General features: G+C 68.5%; 1 protein-coding gene across 5 annotated transcripts in view; it reads left to right on the top strand.

The window, feature by feature from the left end:
* Positions 1 to 19231, top strand: part of PIEZO1 (piezo type mechanosensitive ion channel component 1) — a 53971-nt gene that overhangs the window by 18621 nt on the left and 16119 nt on the right. For 3 of the 5 annotated variants that reach the window (XM_042920855.1, XM_042920854.1, XM_042920853.1), the window contains exons 2-13: positions 7427 to 7522; positions 12053 to 12175; positions 13050 to 13092; positions 13225 to 13363; positions 15969 to 16137; positions 16249 to 16462; positions 16663 to 16834; positions 16935 to 17036; positions 17119 to 17212; positions 17598 to 18031; positions 18285 to 18545; positions 19062 to 19173. In XM_042920855.1, the coding sequence (XP_042776789.1) occupies positions 7427 to 7522; positions 12053 to 12175; positions 13050 to 13092; positions 13225 to 13363; positions 15969 to 16137; positions 16249 to 16462; positions 16663 to 16834; positions 16935 to 17036; positions 17119 to 17212; positions 17598 to 18031; positions 18285 to 18545; positions 19062 to 19173 (1959 nt within the window). The remainder of the gene's footprint in view (positions 1 to 7426; positions 7523 to 12052; positions 12176 to 13049; positions 13093 to 13224; positions 13364 to 15968; positions 16138 to 16248; positions 16463 to 16662; positions 16835 to 16934; positions 17037 to 17118; positions 17213 to 17597; positions 18032 to 18284; positions 18546 to 19061; positions 19174 to 19231) is intronic. The other 2 variants (XM_042920856.1, XM_042920857.1) reach the window with 2 other exon arrangements.

Genomic DNA, 19231 nt, shown 5'->3' with positions numbered 1-19231 from the left:
GGCCAGCCTCACGGAGCTGGTGGCGGAGGGGGACGGGCCTGGCCGTCAGGTGAGCCATAAAACCAGTGTCCCGGACCCCACGCTAATTAAACCTCGGCCGGCGGCACGGGGCCCTGGGCTCTTGGCTGGGCTCCAACTAGGTAACACGGCGTTCTTGGCCTTGGCCCGCGGGGACCCTCGCTGTGCCCTGTGTCTCCCCCCGTGAGGCTGTGGGAGGCCCTCTGCGGACTTCAGGCCAGCCTTTTCCTGTGAGAGGAGAGGGTCCTCGGTAGGTCCCTGAGTTTCTTAACTTCGTAAACCGTGAGGGGCTCCTGTGGCCGTTTCTCCCCCCACCCCACCCGTGGCTGGTGCCCCTGTCCCCGGGTCGGCGTCTGGCAGGTCCCACCCCAGGACTGTGTGGCGCTCTGGGGGCCAGAGGCCCAAACGGCCGGCGTGTGGCCAGTGCTGGAGTTGCTAAGGGACAGAGTGCCAGGCCCCTCAGCAGAGCTCTCTGGGTGGGGTGCCGCGGGGCGTACTCTGGAAAGCATCTCTGGGGGGCGGTGGGCAGGTATTGGGGCGTCTGAGTGGAGCCTGATCCCAGGAGGTCTGTGGGTGTGGCGGGCACACCCCTCACTCCCCTCCCGCCCCTGTGCTCCGAGGTTCTGACCTCTAACCCTGCCTTCCTGGCCTTTCTGTGACCACAGATCTTGTCTCTAGAGGGTACGGGGTGCTTGCTTGGGTGGGGCCAGCTCACTCCCGGGCCCTAGGCCCACCTCCCCACCTTCCTCTTCCAGAAAGATCCAAACCTTTGGTCACCTCGGGTCAGGGTCTGGTCCCAGCTTGGGGACATGCTGCAGCTGTGGAGGCCGGCGGGCCCTGCTACCCGGGCAGCTCCAGCAGAGGGCAAGGGACAGCCCCTATGCCACGTCTGTCCTCCTCCTCCTCCTCCTCCTCCTCCCCCGCCCGCCCGCCCGCCCCTGGCACAGGCCAGCAGGGTGTTACGGGCTTCTCCTCCGAGCCAAGTAAGGCAGGGTGAGCACAGCCTGGGGGACAGCAGGCAGGGGGAGGGTGGCGGGGCTGGGACCAGGACCCCCGCCCTGGGTTGGCAGCTGTCACCTGGGACTCTGACCCCCCGTCCCTGGGCTCCACCTGGCCTCCTAGGGGCTTGGCCCTGCTGGCCGCAGATGGCAGACCTGGAGGTGTGGCCCCGGGCCAGGAGCCCCGGGTCTCGTCCCGCCCGCTGCCGCAGTGCCCTGGGGCCTCAGGCGACTCAGGCCCTTCCCAGCGGCAGCCCCTGGCGTGAAAGGAGAGCCCGGGTCACATGTCTGTCCCCTCCCACGCTGTTCCCGCCAGGCTTTTCTCTTTGGGGTCACTTCACTTGAGAGCAAGTCCAGGACATGTGAGAATGTTCTCCCTAAGAGGAGGGGGACTCCCAGGGCCAAGGACCCTCCTGCACGGGCAAACGCCAACAGCAACTGGGCATAGACCTTTCCGGGACTGTTTGTACATCTACGAGCCCGAATCGGGCTTCTGTTTCTGTTCCTCTCAAGAGGAATCCTGTGCGTGGACGGCCGGCTGCCATGTCCCACGGTGCCCGGCCAGCCCCCTCCTGCCACGTGCTGGGCACCGTGCCCACGGCCTCGGTCCCTGGAGGGGCTCAGCGGGATCCCTGTCACGTAGCAGCCCAGGACGCGGGCACAGGGAGGCCTGTCTCCCGTAGAGCTGGGCAGAGCCACCAGATTTCAGACCCGGCCCTTTGGGTCCCATTTTCACCAGGGGGGAGACCGAGGCCCAGAGGGGGGTGGGGACGAGTTTGCTTGTCCATGGCGCTCTTCCTCCCAGACCACTGGGCTGGCGGCCTCAGCCCTTCTTCCTGTGACCCAGCAGCCCAGCCGGGGTGCTCAGGGCCTCACCCCTGCAGGGCACAGCTCGCAGAGGAGGAAGTGCCCCTCCCTCTGCCGTCCCGGCCGCCCCTGAGCCCGCAGCTGCCTCCTCAGACCTGCTGGTCCCGCACTGGCCCCCACCCCCCACCCCCGGCCCTTCCTGACCTGCACCGAGGGTCACTGGGCCTGCACCGTTTCCGAGTGGCAGGGGGTCAGCGCCGGTCCCCGGGAGCCCCTCAGCTTCCTCACCTGCAAAGTAGAGGCAGCCATCCTGCCCGTCGTAGGTGCCCGGGACAGTGCTGGCTGTGTCTCGTCCACCCTGCCCAGGCCCCTCGGCCTCTCCCTGGGACACTGTGCTTCCAGCTTGTGACACTGGTGTGGGCTGTGGCTGGAAGTCAGAGCCCCGCCCCGTGTCAGCCGTGGCGCCCGTGAGCCCTGGTCCCCGTGCCCACGCCGGCCACCGCCTTCCCACCCTGCTCCGCTCTGCTTGTGTCGCGGCCTGTGGCTCAGCCTGGCCATGTTTGTTTCCTCCCCGCCAGTGGTGCCGGCCACGCCCCCCGCAGGGTCACTGAGGACCCTGCCGGCAGGTGAAGCGCCCGCCCGTCCCCCCGCCCCCGCTTCCACGTGCAGACGTCTCGTCCACCCTGCTCTACAGATGGGGAGACGGAGGCTCGGAGCTCCGGCTCCCTCAGGAGGGAAGGGGTGGGGAAGGTCTGGGCAGTCTCCCGCCACCTGCCACCGGCCAGCCCCAGGGGACAAGGCCCAAGACCCGGGAGCCTGATCTGCAGCGTGGGCCCGGTGTGGGCCTCCGCGTGGCGTGAGCGGAGCAGTGTGTGATCGGCCCCGAACCTCCCCTCCCCTTCCTGACCCGCACCGGCCGAGACCCCACTTCCCTCATCGACAGGCCGAGCGCCTGATGGACCGCTTGCTGGATGGGACTTCGGGGCTGTGCGGGGCTGCGTGAGGGTCTGTAAAGGGTTAAGCATGCGCTGGCGCGAGGGTGAGGGGGCCTGGCAGGAGGGAGTCCTTTCCTGCCGGGCAGGGCTCTCTTCCCCCCACCCCCAACCTATTGTTCCTGGCTCAGGAAAAGGCATATTTCCCCCATGAGGTCACAGGCCAGCCAGGGCTGCTCTCTTGGGGAGGTGGGAGCTGCCTGGGCAGGGGGCGGGGGGGGGGGGGGGGGGGGGGGGGCCTGTCCCTCCAGCCGGTTCTTCCTTCTCTGCTTCCAGCCTGGGGCTGACGGGCACCTCCTCCACCCTTCCCCGAGTCTTGGCCGGCCTTCAAGGCCAAGAGAAATGCCACCTCCTCCAGGCCGCCTCCTCTGCGTGCACAGGCACAGTGAGGCCACGTTCACGGCACTCAGCCCGGCGGCCTCGATGGCCGCGCGGAGGGGCCCAGAAGGCCCGGATGTGGAGCCAGGAGTCCAGAACTAAGCCCCGGCCGCCGCCACCACGGAAGCCTTTCCTCTCTGAGGCCCGCGTCCTCCTCTGGAGGGAGCGCATCGCGAGCGCTGGCCCGAGTTCCGCTGTCGAGGCCGGTTTGCCCGTGCTCCCTTGCTGGCCTCTTGCCCCGTCCCCAGTCCCTGCTCCCAGGGGAGGGTGGCCGGCCCGGCCCGGACCCGAGCCCCCTCTGCCACTCCGCCCGCTGGAGGCAGCGGGCCCGGCTTTCCCCCACTCACGTCCCCTGGGCCGGCGTCACCCGCCCGCCTGGTGCCAGCTTCGGCGGACGAGTGAGGGACGGCAGCCGGGCCTCTGCGAGCTGGCGCCCTGAGGCGGGCGGCCGGCCGAGACCTCCCGGCACCTGGGAGCCTCGTCGGTGTGGCTGGGAAGCCGTCTCCCACCCTGCTGTGTGCGGAGCCCAGACCGGACCTTCTGCCGGGCAGATCACGCGTGCTGAATTCGAGGGCCGCGGTGGGTCCCTCGCGGGGCCGGGCCACCCGGCAGTGCCCCGCCAGCCGCGCCTCTGGCTCTCCATCTCCGATTTCCTGCTTCGGGCAGATAAGCTTCTCAGAGATTCTTTCCCTTCTGCTCGGCCTGGTGTGGGAGAGGCCGGGGCCGTTTCCCACACTCTCGGGCTCCGGCCCGCCTGGCCCTCAGGTTCTGGTTCCTGACATCCTTCGCTGAACTCAAATGTTTATTTTCTTATTTTGGTAAAAGACACAGAACATAGGGGCGCCTGGCTGGTTCAGTCGGTAGAACATGCAACTTTTTTTTTTTTTTTTTAATTTTTTTAAATGTTTATTTTTGAGAGAGAGAGAGAGAGACAGACAGCATGAGGGGGGGAGGGGCAGAGAAAAAGGGAGACACAGGATCTGAAGCAGGCTCCACGTGAATTCAGGTCCCATGTTGGGTGTAGAGATGACTTAAAAAAAATTAGGGGTCCCTGGGGGGCTCAGTTGGCTCAGGTCATGGTCTCTCGGTTCCTGGGTTCGAGCCCCACGTCAGGCTCTGCTGACAGCTGGGAGGCTGGAGCCTGTTTCGGATTCTGTGTCTCTCTCTCTCTGACCCCCCCCCTTGTGCTCTCGCTCGCGCTCTCTTTCTCTCTCAAAAATAAATATTAAAAAAAAAAAGACCCGGAACATGAAATTGATCATCTTAACTGTTTTGTTTTGTTTTTTTTTAACGTTTATTTATTATTGAGAGTGAGAGAGAAACACAGAGTATGAGCAGGGGAAGGGCAGAGAGAGGGGGAGACACAGAATCGGAAGCAGGCTCCAGGCTCCGAGCGGTCAGCACAGAGCCCGGCGCGGGGCTCGAACTCACAGACCGCGAGATCGTGACCTGAGCTGAAGTCAGTCGCTCAACCAACTGAGCCACCCGGGCGCCCCGAACCGTTTTTAAGTGTGTGGTGCAGTGGTTCAGGTGCAGTGTCCATACTGTGCAGCCGTCCCCACCACCCAGCCTCAGAACTTTCCATCTCCCCCAAGCTCCACATCCAGGAAGCACCACCGTCCCCTCCGTCATCCTGGCCTCAGGGTCCTGCTCCCCTAGAAACTGCTTCTGCCCCCGGGAGCCTCTACCCGCGGCCCCGTGCCCGGGGCCGGAGCGGGGGAGCCTCTGGGAGGTCACGGGGTGCGTGGTGGGGGAGGGGTCGAGGACAGGGGTGCAGGCGGCCGGGGCGTCGGGAGGATGGACGTGGCTTGGCTGGGACGAGGGAGCGCCACCCTCTCTGGGGAGCCGTGGCGGGTCGCCGTGGCTCAGAGAGACGACCTGGGGGCTGGGAAGTGCGGCCCTTGGGGCACAAAGAGGAACGTGAGGAGCCTTTGCCGTAAACGCATTTCCCTCCTGCCCTGTGGGCCGGGTCGGATGGATTTTTTTTAACGAAAATGTGTGCTTGCTGTTCAACGTCGTATTTCTGGTCGAGCCGGTGCTTGGGGCGGCTCCTGGTGTGGGAGGTGTCCTGGAGCGCCCCCCCTGGGGTTCCTGGGGCCTCCGCGAGGCTGGGGTGATAGGAGGGGCTTAGTCAGCGGTGGGTGGGACGGACTCGAACCCCGGCCCTGCACCTGGTCCTCCGTTCAGTGTGGCCCTCGGATGACCCTTCAGGCAGGACGTGTGAACCCCGTCGCACAGACGTGGGAACGGAGGCCTAGAGCTGCCCACGGCTGCGCGGTCAAGGGTCTGCCCCCCAGGCCGCGGCCCCTCCTGCCCTCCCCCGCAGCTTCTCTGCTTGCCCAAGGTCCCGGCCTGGGTGAGGGCCTTGGGCCCCCAGACAAGGCGAGGACAGGGGACAGGCAGAGGTGTGCACAGCCCCTGCTGGTGACCGCAAGCCTGGGCGTGTCGGCAGGTTCCCCCGGGTCTCAGCGGCCTGTGTTCTCCGGGAGCTCCTCCTTCGTCGAGGCCTCCAGGGGTAGGAGGGGCTCCAGCTAAGGCCTGTCTGAACAGGAAGGGGGGCAGAACGGACCCCGGAGGAGACCTGTGACCACACCCCCCCCCCCCCCCCCCACCGAGGGAGGAGGGATCTCCGTCGCCACCTGGTGACCGAAGGCGCAGACCTGGCCATGCCCCCAGGGGGTCCCCCTGCTCGAGACTCAGGTCGGGTCAGTGGCCTCCTCCCCGAGGCACTGTTATTCTAGCCTATCCTTTTCCCAGAGCAGATGCCACCCCTGCGCCCCCCCCCCCCCCGCCCCCCCAGGAGGCGGTCTGTGCAGCCAGATGGGCAAGTTCGAGTCAGCTTGTTTGGGCTCTGGCTGTCCACACGGCTGCCACCCGGAGGTCCGAGTCCTTTCGGGGTCGCGGCTCACGCTTGGGGGCTGGGGGCGGGGGGCAGAGAGTAGGTCCCGGGACAGCTTGTAAACTCTGCCTCTGGCGGAAAGTAGAGCTCCGTCGGCTTAGCCACACGCATCTGAGCCGCGAGGCCGGGTTGCTCAGGAGGGGACGGGTTCGTGGTAGGCGCCGGTGCCCTCGGCGGGCTGCGCCGTCCTCCCGGGCCGCTTGCCGCCGGAGGTGGTGGAGGAACGGGCGGCAGGGACGGCTCCGCCCCGGGGGCCCCTCCAGTGGTGCCCACCTGCCCTGCCAGCCCGCTCTCGGGCACCCCAGGAAAGGCTGAGTGGGCCCCCGGTTCCCTGGCGACGACGCCCACATCACAGGCCTTGGTTCCCGGGGCCCGGCCCAGCTCCGGGTCCCCCGGCCCCCCGGCCGCCCTCGGTCAAGGTAGCGTCCAGCTGTGCGGGGTGGAGGGCGTGGGGTCGAGGGCAAAGGCGGGGACAGGCCGTGGGCACACGCGCGGCTCTCAGAGGCGGAGACAGGAGCCAGGCCACCGGCTGGGAGCCCCACGATCCTGCTCACGGAGAAGTGGGGCCGAGAGGCCGCGGGGTGGCCGACGTGTCCCCATGAGCACGCGAGTTAGGGCTCTGAGCGCTGCGGAGGTCAGTTGTGCTGTGTGCACCTGAAACTATAGAATTTTACAAAGGAAGGAAAGTCAGCCACGTTGTCACTGTCCGCCCGTGGGGGGAGGTCACCCCTCGGTGCCCCTGAGACACGGGCGGACAGGACGAGGCCCAAGCATCTGCACGAGAGGATCACAACATGGGACGTTGGTAAAACGAACTGGTTGTAGGAGGACAGTGTGACATTGTGTGTGCTGAGTGACAGGTGACATGTGTGGGGACACGGCATGACAGGGGACATGTGCTCTGACGGGTGACACGTGTGTTTGGGGACACGGCGTGACAGCGGACATGTGCTCTGAGCGACAGGTGACGTGTGTGGTCTGGACACGGTGTGACAGCGTGAATCCTGAGCGATGGGTGACGTGCCACACGCTAAGTGAGGTTGCTCACACGTGGAAGGAGGCAGCCGGCCTCACAGGGTGACAAGCAGGCAGTGTCTGGGGCGCGTGCTCTGTGGGGGCCGTACCGAGGCCCGGGGTTAGAGCGATGCTTAACGGGGATGTCCAGTGGACTGGGGGGGACGATGTTGGGGGCTTGATGTCAGGGGGGATTATGTCCGGGTGATATTTAGGGGGTGAGGTCTGGGGTGATATTTGGGGGGCGGCGTCTGGGGGTGTCCGGGGCACGGGCTGGGTGCCCTGCGTGGCTGAGCTGACCGCCCTCTCCTCCCCTGCAGCCTGCCTGTGCCGCTTCAACGCCCTGTCTCTGGTCTACCTGCTGTTTCTGCTGCTGTTGCCCTGGTTCCCGGGCCCCTCTCCGCACAGCGTCCCAGGTAAGGGCTTGCAAAGTGGCTTCTGCCGGGGTGGGGTGGGGGGGCTCGTCCACAGGACCAGCCGGGCCTCCAGGGGCCGGGGCGCCGCCGCGTGCTCCCCGGAGGCCCCGGGCAGTTCAACGGCCGGGGTAGAGGAAGGGTGGTCCCAAGCTCCGTTTTTCATTGTCGACCTTTGGCTAAGTTCAGAATCTTTTCTCTCGCCGTGTGTTCTGGGGTCTTGGACGGATCCCCCCTTGTCCCTGGGGCTTCCCGGGCACTGTGAGACGGGCCGTCTTCCTGCGGGCTCCCTCTCCTGTTCCCCACACACCCCCCCCAGAAACACTGTGCCGGTTGAGGCTGCGGCCAACCCCTTATATCCAGCCGCCCCTGCCCCCACCCCCTGAAGTCAGGCTCCTGCCGTCTGCGCGAGCTCCGTGGGGTTCGGGTTATCGCCAGCCACCCTGTCGTGTGGGTAGCTGGGCACTCGAGGCCCCGTCTGGGGTCCTGAGCCCCTGGAGGGTGGGCATGTAGTCTCCTGTGTCCACCAGGCACACAGACGTGGGGAACCCAGCAGGGGCTGTGCCCACAGGAGGGTCTGGTCTGGAGGCGGGCTCACGGCGCGGAGCCATCCCAGAAGGCCGTCGCCCCGTCTCGGGAGCCCCGTGCGGGAGGGCAGGCGGGCCCGCTGGGAACAGGTGTGGGCCTGCAGCCAGGTGACACGGGGACAGATGGAGTCCAAACTCTCACCCTGGGCTCCTGCCGCCTCTGTCCGCCTGCATCAGCGTCCATACCTGTCCCAGCTGTTCAGGGAGGGCAGTGCTCAGGGACCTGCCCCACAGGCTGCTCTGCCTCCCGTGGGTGGGAAGGTCCCCTCGGAGCTGGAGGGGGGACGGGCCCCCGGGCTTGAGTGAGGGTCCCCGGGAGAAGCGGGCCGTCAGCAGCATGAGCGCCAGCGCCCGGCAGAGATGGGTGAAAAAGTAGCCCCGGCCGGGCCGAGGTCCGTGTTGGCCGTGACAGCTGAGGACCCGTGAAGGGAGGCAGGCCACAGGCGCCGCCTTCTGAGGCGCGGGGTGTAGCTGCTGGCTGCTTCCGGGCCTCGGAGGCGTCTGAGCCTCTTGTGGCCGCTGGAGCACAGCCTCGTCCCTCGGTCGGGGGGTCGGGAGACCAGCACGGGCCTCGCGGGCCGGCATCGGTGTCACGGGCCCCGTTTCCTTCTGGAGGCTCCCGGGAAGACCCGTTTCCTCAACTGTCCCGGCTTCTAGAGGCATCCACGGCCCCTCCCTCCGTCGCCCGAGCCAGCAATGGCCCGGCGAGTGTCCCCTCGTCATGTTGACTCTGGCCCTCCCGCCCCCGTCCACCGTTAGGACCCTGTGGTGACACTGGCCTTCCCTGGGGGTCCAAGGTCAGCCCCTGTTTTCAGGTCGGCTGCTTGGCAGCCTTGGTTCCCCTCTGCCCCGTAAGGAAGCGTGTTCATAGGGTCCGGGGATTGGGGTGTGGACATCGAGGGAGGGGGCAGGTGTCATTCTGCCCCCTACAGGCTGGCTGGTCACCCCTCCCTAGCCTGTGACATCTGGTCCAGCTCAGGCCGCAGGGTCTATACCTCCCACAGGTCCTCCCCCGCCCGGCGCCCCCTCTTCCTCCCATCCGTCCGTCCGTCCGTCAGGCCCACCATCCGTCCACCCGTGGAGCCAGTGCCTGTGTTCGCAGGCCCCCCGATGGGCAGTGGGGGAGGGGTCCGCTGGGCAAGGGGTAGGGAGCGCTGCGGAGACTTTCCTGCCTGACCTCCGTCTGTCCATCTGTCCACCCTCAGCGGCCCTTCAGGAGCAGGGAGGCTGCCCGGATTTTCCGAGTGGGAGAGAGGAAAGCAGGGAGGCGCCCGAGCGCCTGGCATCGGGTTAGGGCTGGCTCGGAGGCTGGACATCTGGCGGAAGGTCTGACGCGCCTGGGCCCCGAGGGTGCTGACCCCTGCCCCCGTCCCCTGTCCCTGTGCCTGGGGGTCAGGGCCGGGCCATCTGCTTCACATTTAGGGACTTAACACCTGTCCCGCCTCAGGACAAAGCCCACCCCCAGGGCTGGCCCCGCCCTGCGGTACTCCTGCCCTCTCCCTGGGGGTGGATGGCAGTGTGAGTCCCCAGGGACTCCTGTCACCCTCCTGCCGCCTCCTGTGAGGAGAACCTCCTTCCCAGGGCTCGGGGCTCAGGCTCGTGGGGTGCCCCCTGTCCTGTCCCCTTCCTACCCCCACCTCTCTGGAGCCTTCTGGGTGTGACGGCGGGCGCTCCTCCCCCAGCTTCTTAGCACTCTTCCTGGAATATCCCCAGGAGCCGCTCCAAGGGTCCCCCTCCCCCCAGCCCCGTGCACCCAGGGGCCGGGTCCCATCAGGAGATGGGGCATCTGCAAACAACTGGACCCAAGAGGGTGTGCGAGTGAGGCCTTTGGGGGTGGGTGGGTGGGTGAGGAAGGAAGGCCCAGAGGGCTGAAGGGCGGTGGTCGACAAGGTACCCTCCCTGCCGAAGGCAGGGACGCCCCACGGTGTGGGGGATAGCCACCGCTATCAGGGCGGTTTTGGGGGCCGCAAGCCCGGGATTCCTGCTGCGGGTCAGATTCTTTGTACAGACCCCCTCTGGGAAGCCCCTCCCGCTGCCTCTGCCCCCCGGGTCCATAGCCCGCCAGCCCCACTTCCTGGAGAGCCCGACCCCCTGGTCCTTTAGGGTGGGTGGTTTCTGCGCGCCTCTCCCCTGCCGTGGACACGGTGGGGGTCGTGCCCTGTGTGCGCAGGCCTCGAGTGGCCGGGCCAGTGGCGTTCGGGCCCCGGGACAGGAGCTGGCGGAACCTTCTGGGCCCCCCAGCGCCCCTTCCCCTCCCGCTCCCAGCTCTCGGGGCCCAACCTCACAATCCTCAGGGGTTGCTCCTCTGCCCGCCCCGCCCCTGGCAGGTTCAGGAGCCCCTCGCCCGCCCCCCCCCACCCCGTGCCGTCCTCCCGCCGCCCGAGCCGAGCTCAGGTGGGCAGTGTAGGAGATTGTCCAGGTTGGTTGGTGGTGTTGGCCGGATGCGCCGGGCCTCCTGCCCCTCCTGCCCCTCCCTGCCCCTCCCTGCCCCTCCCTGCCCCTCCCTGCTTCTCCCTGCTTCTCCCTGCCTCTCCCTGCCTCTCCCTGCCCCTCCCTGCCCCTCCCTGCCTCTCCCTGCCTCTCCCTGCCTCTCCCACGACTGGCTTAGCCAGCCCCCACCTGGCAGGGAGCTACAGCCACACGGCCAGCGCCCTGGCCCCTTTGGCTTGGCGGTGGCCTGTGGTCTGGGACATGGCGTGCCCACCCGAGAAGTGAACTAGGTATGAGGAGGGGCAGATGACGAGGGGAGTGGTGACAGCTGGCGCTTTGCCAGAGGTCCAAGAGGGGCCAGACGGGACGACAGGCAGGGGCGGGGGCGCCCTCCCGCCAGGGGTCTCGAGCCTTGGGCTCGCCCCTCTGACCCCCGGGTTCTTGCGTGTGCGAGGAGCCCAGCAGCCTGGCTCTTGAGGCTTCGGCTCCCGTAGCGCCCGAGGCCGGCCTGGGCATCCACGGGGGCGGCCAGGTGCTCCCCCACTGCCTCCTGGTGGGACCTCCTAGGTGTGCAGGGGAGGGGCTGCCCGGGGGAGCAGGGCCGAGGGGGGTTGGCCTGGAGGGAAGCTCAGCCTTCTCGGCCCCTCGCCCCCGCAGGCTCCTGAGGCTCCCGCACAGCTGCCCACAGGTAGCCCGACCCCTCCTCCTGACGGGAGGCCCGTGGCCTCCCCCTGCTCTTGGCCCGGTGCTCTGAGCAGAGCCGGCCCGGCCAGGGCCGACGGCCAGACGTTCCGTTCATTTTCCATTTCTCCTTCCCAGTGCTCCGTGGCCCCACCCTGCCCTCCCCTTCGCTCACCCCTGCCCTACCGAGGGTCGGGGGCCGGGAGGGACCTAGAAACGAGTGTCAGCGAAGCCGTCCAAGTCCTGCCTGGGCCGCCCCCGGGAGCCCCTCGCCCCCTCTGAGTCTCAGCCAAGTGAGGTGGGGCGGTGCGTGGGCAAGGGCCGGCCCCGGCCTCCCCGGCGGGTGCGCTCACACGGCACTCCAGGGGTCTCACCCGCTGGGCCACCCCTGGGCGAGGGGACACGATTGAGCAGGGGCTCCGAGCGTGCCAGCCTTGGGCAGGAGAGAGGGACGCCTCTGTCCCCGAGCCAGGGGTCCGCTGGCGGCACAGTGAGGATCTGGGGCGAGCCGCGTACAGCCCGAGTCCTGAGACGGGGCTCGAGCTCAGCGTGGGGCCCTCAGGGTCTCCGTTCCTTGCACGGAGGGTGAGCTGCTCACCGCTCAGAGCAGGGTGACCCCAGGGCTCCACGAGTCCTCCCCGGGCGCAGGGTCCGGCCCCGGTTGTGGGGCCACATCTCTCCAGGGGCAAGGCACACGGGGCGCTCGTGTGGGCCTGTCCCTGCCCGAGCTTGGGGTCTCCTGGCCCGGCTCCCAGACTCCGGTGGGATGTGGGTCCCCCAGGACGGGCGGAAGAAGGCCCTGTGCTAGCCTCGCCCCTGCCCTCTCTGCCCGCAGGTCACGCTGGTCGCCTCCTCCGAGCCCTGCTGCTTTTCAGCCTCCTCTTCCTGGCAGCCCACCTGGCCTTCCAGATATGCCTGCACACCGTGCCCCGCCTGGACCAGCTCCTGGGGCCAAGCTGTGAGTTTCCACTGGGACCTGGGAAGGGGGTGCCCGGGACAGCTAGCTGGGGGCCAGGGGAGAGGGAGGGGCTACCGCGGCCCCAGGAAAGGCCGGCCGCCCCGCCTCAGCAGGCTTTGCCTAATATGCGCCGGCCCCCGAGCCCGTCCACGATTTCTGTTCAGCCCACGTGGGCCGTGTTAAGAGCCAGTGACACTTGGCCTGGGGCTGGGCCGAGTGAGGCACGGTGCTAATTCTGGACCCCGAAATCTGGCCCTCGGGGCAGCCTTGGCCTTCTAGGCCCTTCTCTCTGTCAGCATCTTCCTCTGGCACCTGGAAATGTGGCCGTGGGCACCAAGGGCCCTCAGTGCCCTGCCCCCCCCCCCCACCCCCATTGCCCCGGGCCCCTCATCCTGCGGGCAGTTTCCAGCCGGCACCCACCCTCCCGGCTCCGGAAAGGAGTGGCCTCAGCGCCCTGGACTCCAGACATGTGAACCGCGGGCGCCCAGTCCCCACAGCTGGAGTTGCCTGGCTTGGCTCCCCCGCCCTGCCCGGGCTCCTGATTTCGGGTGACGGTGTCCACACTGCCGTCCAGAAGGGGGTGTGGAGCGGAGTCCAGGGCCAGGTGGGCGTGCCGGTCCTGCTGCCTGGGAGACGGGCCTCCCACGCGGACCCCGACGTGGCCTCGGCTGGGGGTTTTGAGTGCCCAGCCTGGGCTCCTGGCCGCGAATCCCCACTCTGCAGACAGACCTCCGGGCCTTCGGCCCCCTGGCTTTGCCTGGCTGAGCCTCAGTTTCCCTGCTAGTAGAGGCAGCCCAGAGGCCAGGTGTTCGGTGATTCCTGGCAGGGCTGTGGGGCACCGCCTGACCCCGTCCCCCCGTGCCTCTCTCCGCAGGCAGCCCCTGGCAGATCCTGTCCCAGCACGTAGGGGTGACGAGGTAAGCCCTCTCCCTGCCTGGGGCCTCCAGTCCCTGGGGTCCCCCCTTCCCTTCCCGTCCCCACCCTCACCCCCCCGCTGCCTGGCACCTGCCCTCCTGACCGATCGGTGGGCACTTGCTGCCCCTTCGCAGGCTGGACCTGAAGGACATCCCCAATGCCGTCCGGCTGGTGGCCCCCGACCTGGGTGTCCTGGTGGTCTCAGCCGTGTGCCTCGGCCTCTGTGGGCGCCTGGCACGGGAAGCCCGGCGGAGCCAGCCCGCCCAGGAGCAGGTGAGGGCCGTCGGTGGGCCGGGTGCCCACGTGCTGGGGGCGGGGCCTTCTTGGTCCTTGCGGCCGTTTGAGGACTCTGCGACTGTTTCATTTTTAGACAAACGTGCACTTTTTAGTTGTAAGAGTCGGTTTGTGTCCATTACGGAGAGCTGAGGTCTCAGGGGTGAGAGAAGGCGTGTGTCCCGTTCCTGGGGCGAGGGGCTACCCTGTGAGCCCCTCAGCCTGTGTGTTTGCCAGACCCGGTCCTAGGAGGGTTCCATCTCGGGGGAACTTGTGGGGACCCCACGCGTGTCTGTACCTTAAGAAACCGTTCCTGGAGGCCACGGGGCAGTGGGGAGTCGGCAGTGCAGGGGGCCGACCTCCTGGCCGTCAGGGGGCACCAAGGGTGGACGCCACTCCCGAGGGAGTGTCGATGGCCTCTAGGCACGGGGTGGGGGGTGGCGGAGGTCCTGATCTAGAGACTGTCCTTGGGATGTCCTGCTCTGGGAGCTTTCCCTCAGCATCAGGCGTGAGGGTCAGGGCCCCTGATGTCCCCCACGGCTGAAGCCTGAGTGCCCTTCTGCCCCCCCACCAGGGCTGTGGTCTCGAGCCCCGCCTGGCCTCCCACACATGGCCTCAGCCTTGGAGCGGCAGGGCCCGGGCCCCGGGGCTCCGTGGGATCTGTGACTGTCCGGGACCCTGCCACAAGTGTCCCCTGCCAGGGAGGCCCCAGGGCCTGTAGGCTCCTCCCACCCACCTCTGCAGGTCAGGGGTGACCCAGGCTGCCCTGCCCCTACCCCACGGGGCCAGGCTAGGATCCCACTTTCAGAGGGTGTAACGGGAGCCTGGAGGTCAGGTCGCTTTTCCAGGCACTTGTGGCGGTCGAGCCAGGGTTGGGACCATCCTGCCGCCTGCCCTCGGGTCACCCTTTTCCTGGTGACCCCTCTCTACTCCCACAGGCACGTGGGCCCCAGTGAGCCGCGGGTGGGAGCCACTGTGTGGGCCCCAGGGAGCCGTGGATGCCTCTGCTTTCCTTGTTGGCGGAGTCAGGGCTTCCTGGAACGGCTCTGCCAGGAAGGGGCCAGACTCGATCCTGAAATCTGGGGTAGGACAGGAGAGGGCCAGCCACCCATGTTGCCTACACCCTCACAGCACAGCGCTGCCCTGGTCGCTCGGGGGGCTGGACTCCGGTCTGCCCGGCGACCGGGACAGGTCACCTTCCTGCGGGTGTCCTCGGTGGCAAATGAGAGAGCCTGTGCCGTCTTGCTGGCCGGGGTGGCCGGTGTAGACAGACCTCAGAGCGAGGGGCTGGGGGTACCCTCCGCAGGCGTGTCTTAAAGCCCAGAGCCACCCACACGTACGCGGGACAGCGTACGAGGGCAGCCGTGCATCCTGACACGATGTCACGTGCCTCTGCACGCACGCTCTGAGGGGGTGGCGCAGGGGGAGGGACAGAGAGAGGAAACTTGTGCTAAGCCTCCTGTGGCCGCCTGAGGGGCCTGCCGAGTCGGGGCTGGAGCCAGGGCTGGCCGGCTGGACGCCCCGAGCACCTGCCTGTCCCCCCAGCGGCTGCCTCCGTCCCCCCCCCTCGCAGACGCTGACTCCTCAGAGGCTGGCGGACACTTTCCCAGGGCCTCGGCCAGCTGTGCGCGGGTGGGAACTCAGGCCTGGCTGCTGTGCCTACCCGCGAACGCCTCCTCCACCCCTCAGGGCCCCGCGCCCCCTGCTCTGAATTCTGGGTCCCAGCCGTCCCGCGCCCCAGGTCCCCTGGCCTGCCCCCGCCCCTGCTTCTGATCACTGCTCAGGGACTCCTCCCTATGGCCTCCCCACTCCCTTCCTGCCCTGTGAGGGCAGCACCTTTCTGGTCCCACCCCCATCTGGCAGACGGGAAACAGACTCAGAGAGGTTAGGTGACTTACCCAAGGCCGCACAGCCAGGAGGTACGAGCTGGGACACGGGCAGGTCACCTGGCTCCTGTGTACTTAGTCTGGACGCCGAGTGCCACCCCCTGGGAGAGGCCCGGGCGTGGCATCCAACGTGCAGGTGGGACATGGGGGGGGAGCGGGGCTGGGCGTCCAGGAAACGGCTCCGTTCTGGGAAACCTTTGAGTGGAACCGGGGATGGAGGCCCGGTCTCTGTGCGGCCTGGCGGGCCCGCCTGCCCCTGGCTCTCCAGGAGCCCCACAGGCAGCAGAAAGGGAGTGGGGTCAAACCGGGTGCCCCTCACGGTCTGCTCCGCGCCCCTGTTTCTCTACCCACGAGGAAAGTGCTGCTTCAGCCACAAGACCGTGAGGCACAGACATGAGGGTGCTCTGTAAACTGTGAAGGGCGGTGACATGGTGTATTTTCCCTAAAAATCAGCACTCGGGCCTCTCAGGACCCAGGGGCTTCGAGGGCGTATGCCGGAATCTGCGGGGCCTGCCCTGCCCTGGGGGTCCCCCTGATCTAGAAAGGGAGGTAAAGAGGCACTTGCGGGGTTCCGGAATAACCCGGGGCCAGCCGTCACCACGGGCCGGGGCCGGGCCCCACCTCCAGGAGGGCCTGTGAACTCGAGGGAGGCCTCCTCCCCGCTTGTGTGGCCCGCGTGCCGTGCACCTGACCTCCGCCCCTCCCCACGACCTTGGCAGGACGATGAGGACAGGGAAGCGGACGCCGGCTCCCCGGCGGGGCCTCGCGGAGCCCACGTGCCGGCCCCCAAGCAGAGGTCTCGGCTGGCCACCCGGTTCCAGGTCACGGCCCACTGGCTGCTGGTGGCCGCCGGACGGACGCTGGCCATCCTGCTGCTGGCGCTGGCAGGTACCCGCTGGGCAAGGGGCAGGGGCCCCGGCACCAACCGGCAGGCGGGGAGGGGTCTCGGCAGCCCGTCCGGCTCCCCACCCGCCGTCACGCCTCCGCCCCGTCCCGCAGGCATCGCCCAGCCCTCGGCCTTCTCCGGCGTCTATTTCCTGGTCTTCCTGGCCACCTGCACCTGGTGGGCCTGCCACTTTCCCATCGGCCCCCTGGGCTCCAGCACGCTCTGCGTCATAGTGGGCTGCTTCGGCGCCGGCCACCTCATCTGCGTCTACTGCTACCAGACGCCCTTCGCCCAGGCCGTGCTGCCCCCGGCCGGCATCTGGGCCAGGTGAGGCCTGCCTTTGCTGGCCCCCTCCCCTCCCCCTCCCCCCTCCCCTCCCCCTCCCCCCTCCCCTCCTCCCCTCCCCCCTCCCCCCCTTCCCCCCTCCCCTCCTCCCCTGTCCCCTCCCCCCCCCCCCCTCCCTCCCCTCCCACCGCCTGGCCCTGGCTTCCTGCGGCCCAGCTCAGCGGCTCGCCTTCTCTGGGCAGGGTGTTCGGCCTCAAGGCCTTGGTGACCTACAGCAACTGCTCCGGTCCCAACGTGCTGGTCCTCGATACCAGCCACGACTGGCCCGTGTACGTGAGCCCCGGCGTCCTGCTGCTCCTCTACTACACCGTGACCTCACTCCTCAAGCTGTGCACACACCAGCCCTTGGACCAGGTGGGTTTCCTGGGCCAGCGCCCCCCCCCCCGGGGTCCCCCCCCCCCGCTCCGGGCGGCTTGCTGGGGCCAGGGGCTGAGCTCCGTGCCGGTCCCCGCAGAGGAAGGAGGCGGCCGGGCGTGACGAGGAGCAGGAGGTGGAACTGACTCACGTGGATCAGTGGCCCCAGGGCCCGGCCACCAAGGAGGAGGGCGCCACCCAGGTAAGGAGCCCGCGCCCAGCCGTGGTGCCGGAGCCTGCCCGCCCCCGGGCTCGGCTCACCGGGGCTCGGCTTGCCTCTGCAGCGCGTGCCGCCCACGACCACGGGGCCAGACTGGGAGACCGACAGCTGCACCGTGCACGACCTGACCGGCCACAGCCCCGTCCGGCAGCGCCCCCGTGAGTGCCACGCTGCCCGTGGCTGCCTGGGGACGCCACCTGCCGCAGGCACGCTGGTGCTGCCCCCTGGTGGCCGCCGGGTGGTGTTGCCCTGCTGACCTCTCCAGCAGTGCCGTCTGGGGCCAACCCTGCCCGGGGCCAGGATGTGGGGTCCGGCCGCTGCCTGAGACCTTGCCGGACCTCCTGGTGTCCCACCCCCTCCCCACTTGCCTCCCGGTTCCCAGAGGGCTGGACTGCGCCCCGTGGGCTGGCCCTGTGGTCCATGCGGTCAGCCGCCTCCTGGGTGGATGTGCCTTAGAGCCGCTGTGTCCACAGCGGCCCCGTGGGGAGGGCGGGGCGCTTTTCTCTTTCTCCTGAGGCTCGATTTCCATTTTGCGCGAAGCAGGAGGCGAACTCGCTGGCCTCCACAGCTGGCACCCCGGGGACTTGCCCCGTGCACAGAGCCGGACGGGAGTCGGGGCCATTTTGTCCGACCTGTCCTTTCACGGTCTTGGAAACCAAGACGTGGAGTGGGGTGAGGACTGCCCCGGGTCCCACGACACGCCGGGGACAGTGTCAGTCGGGAGCCCGGTCCTTTGCCGGCGTTTTCTGCCCCCGCTGGCCACCGGCAGAATTATTGGGCAGAGTCTCCTGTGGGTGAGGGGCTCCGGCCCGTTGATGTTGGAACTGCCCCGGCTGGGGTCTGGCCCTCTGGTGACCTCTGACCCCCACCCCTCAGTGCACCCCAGGCTGTCGGAGCCTAGAGACGTGTCTCCGCTGCACGGTCTGGGCCATCTCATCATGGACCAGAGCTACGTGTGCGCCCTCATCGCCATGATGGTAAGGAGCGGCTGGCCTGGGCAGGCCCGTCCGGGGGGCCCTCGCTGCTGGTTCCGTCGTGATGTTCTGGGGGGCGGATGGCGGCCTGAGCTCCGCAGAACCTGGTGCCTCGTTGCCAGAAACGGAGCCGTGGCCTGCCGGGCCGAGAGCCACGCCGTGGGTGCGCGTGTGCGCGTGTACGGGAACGCGTGCCCTGTGCCGTGTGCGTGCCCCCGGCCCACCGGCCCCCCGGCCCCCCGGCCCCGCCGTCCAGGTGTGGAGTATCACCTACCACAGCTGGCTGACCTTCGTGCTGCTGCTCTGGGCCTGCCTCATCTGGACGGTGCGCAGTCGTCACCAGCTGGCCATGCTCTGCTCCCCCTTCATCCTGCTCTACGGGCTGGCGCTGTGCGGGCTCCGCTACGTGTGGGCCATGGACCTGCGTCCCGAGCTGCCCACCACCCTGGGCCCCGTCAGCCTGCGTCAGCTGGGGCTGGAGCACACCCGCTACCCTTGCCTGGACCTTGGCGCCATGGTGAGTGCGTGCGGGGCCTGCGCTTCCCGCACGAGCACCCGTGACGGCGTGGAGTCCGCTGTCCGGCTGTCACCACGGGGTCCCCTCGGGCCGGTCCAGAGCGGTGACCGAACAAGTGTCGGGGGGACGAACGATGACCCTGTGTCGTCGGGGGCGCCGTCCCTGGGTCCCTGACGCGGGTTCCCCTAATGTCACACGTCCCCCCGGCGTCTGGCCCCGGGTGCCCCGTCTGCGTCCCGCACGCCAGAGCGTTGCCAGGTCCGGAGGTCTGTGCCGGGTCGCATGTCGTCCCGGGAGCTGTGTGAGCGCGCACGTACGCGTGAGGTCACGCGGGCTTGAGTACGCGCGCCCGCGTCCGTGCTCGTACGCGACAGGGTCCGACTGTGCCCCCCGGGAGGCGGGCACCGGCACCAAGGGGCTATCCCCTGGGCCCGGGTCTTTGCGGGCCGGCCCTTGGCTGTGGGAGGGGCACCGGGCCGCCGGGCCTTGGTGACACCCCCGCCCCGCCCCGCCCAGCTGCTGTACAACCTGACCTTCTGGCTCCTGCTGCGCCAGTTCGTGAAGGAGAAGCTGCTAAGGAGGGCCAAGAGTGCTGCCGGCCTGCTGGGGGTCGCCGTGGCCGACCCAGGTGAGGGGCCGGCCGGGGGTCGCCGCGGGGGTCGCCGCGGCCCGCCGAGGTGAGGGGC

The sequence above is a fragment of the Panthera leo genome, chromosome E2 (genome assembly GCF_018350215.1).
Source record: "Panthera leo isolate Ple1 chromosome E2, P.leo_Ple1_pat1.1, whole genome shotgun sequence".
Taxonomy (NCBI): Eukaryota; Metazoa; Chordata; class Mammalia; order Carnivora; family Felidae; genus Panthera; species Panthera leo.
The sequence above is the reverse complement of the archived record's forward strand: the minus strand, read 5'-3'. Positions and strand labels throughout refer to the sequence as shown.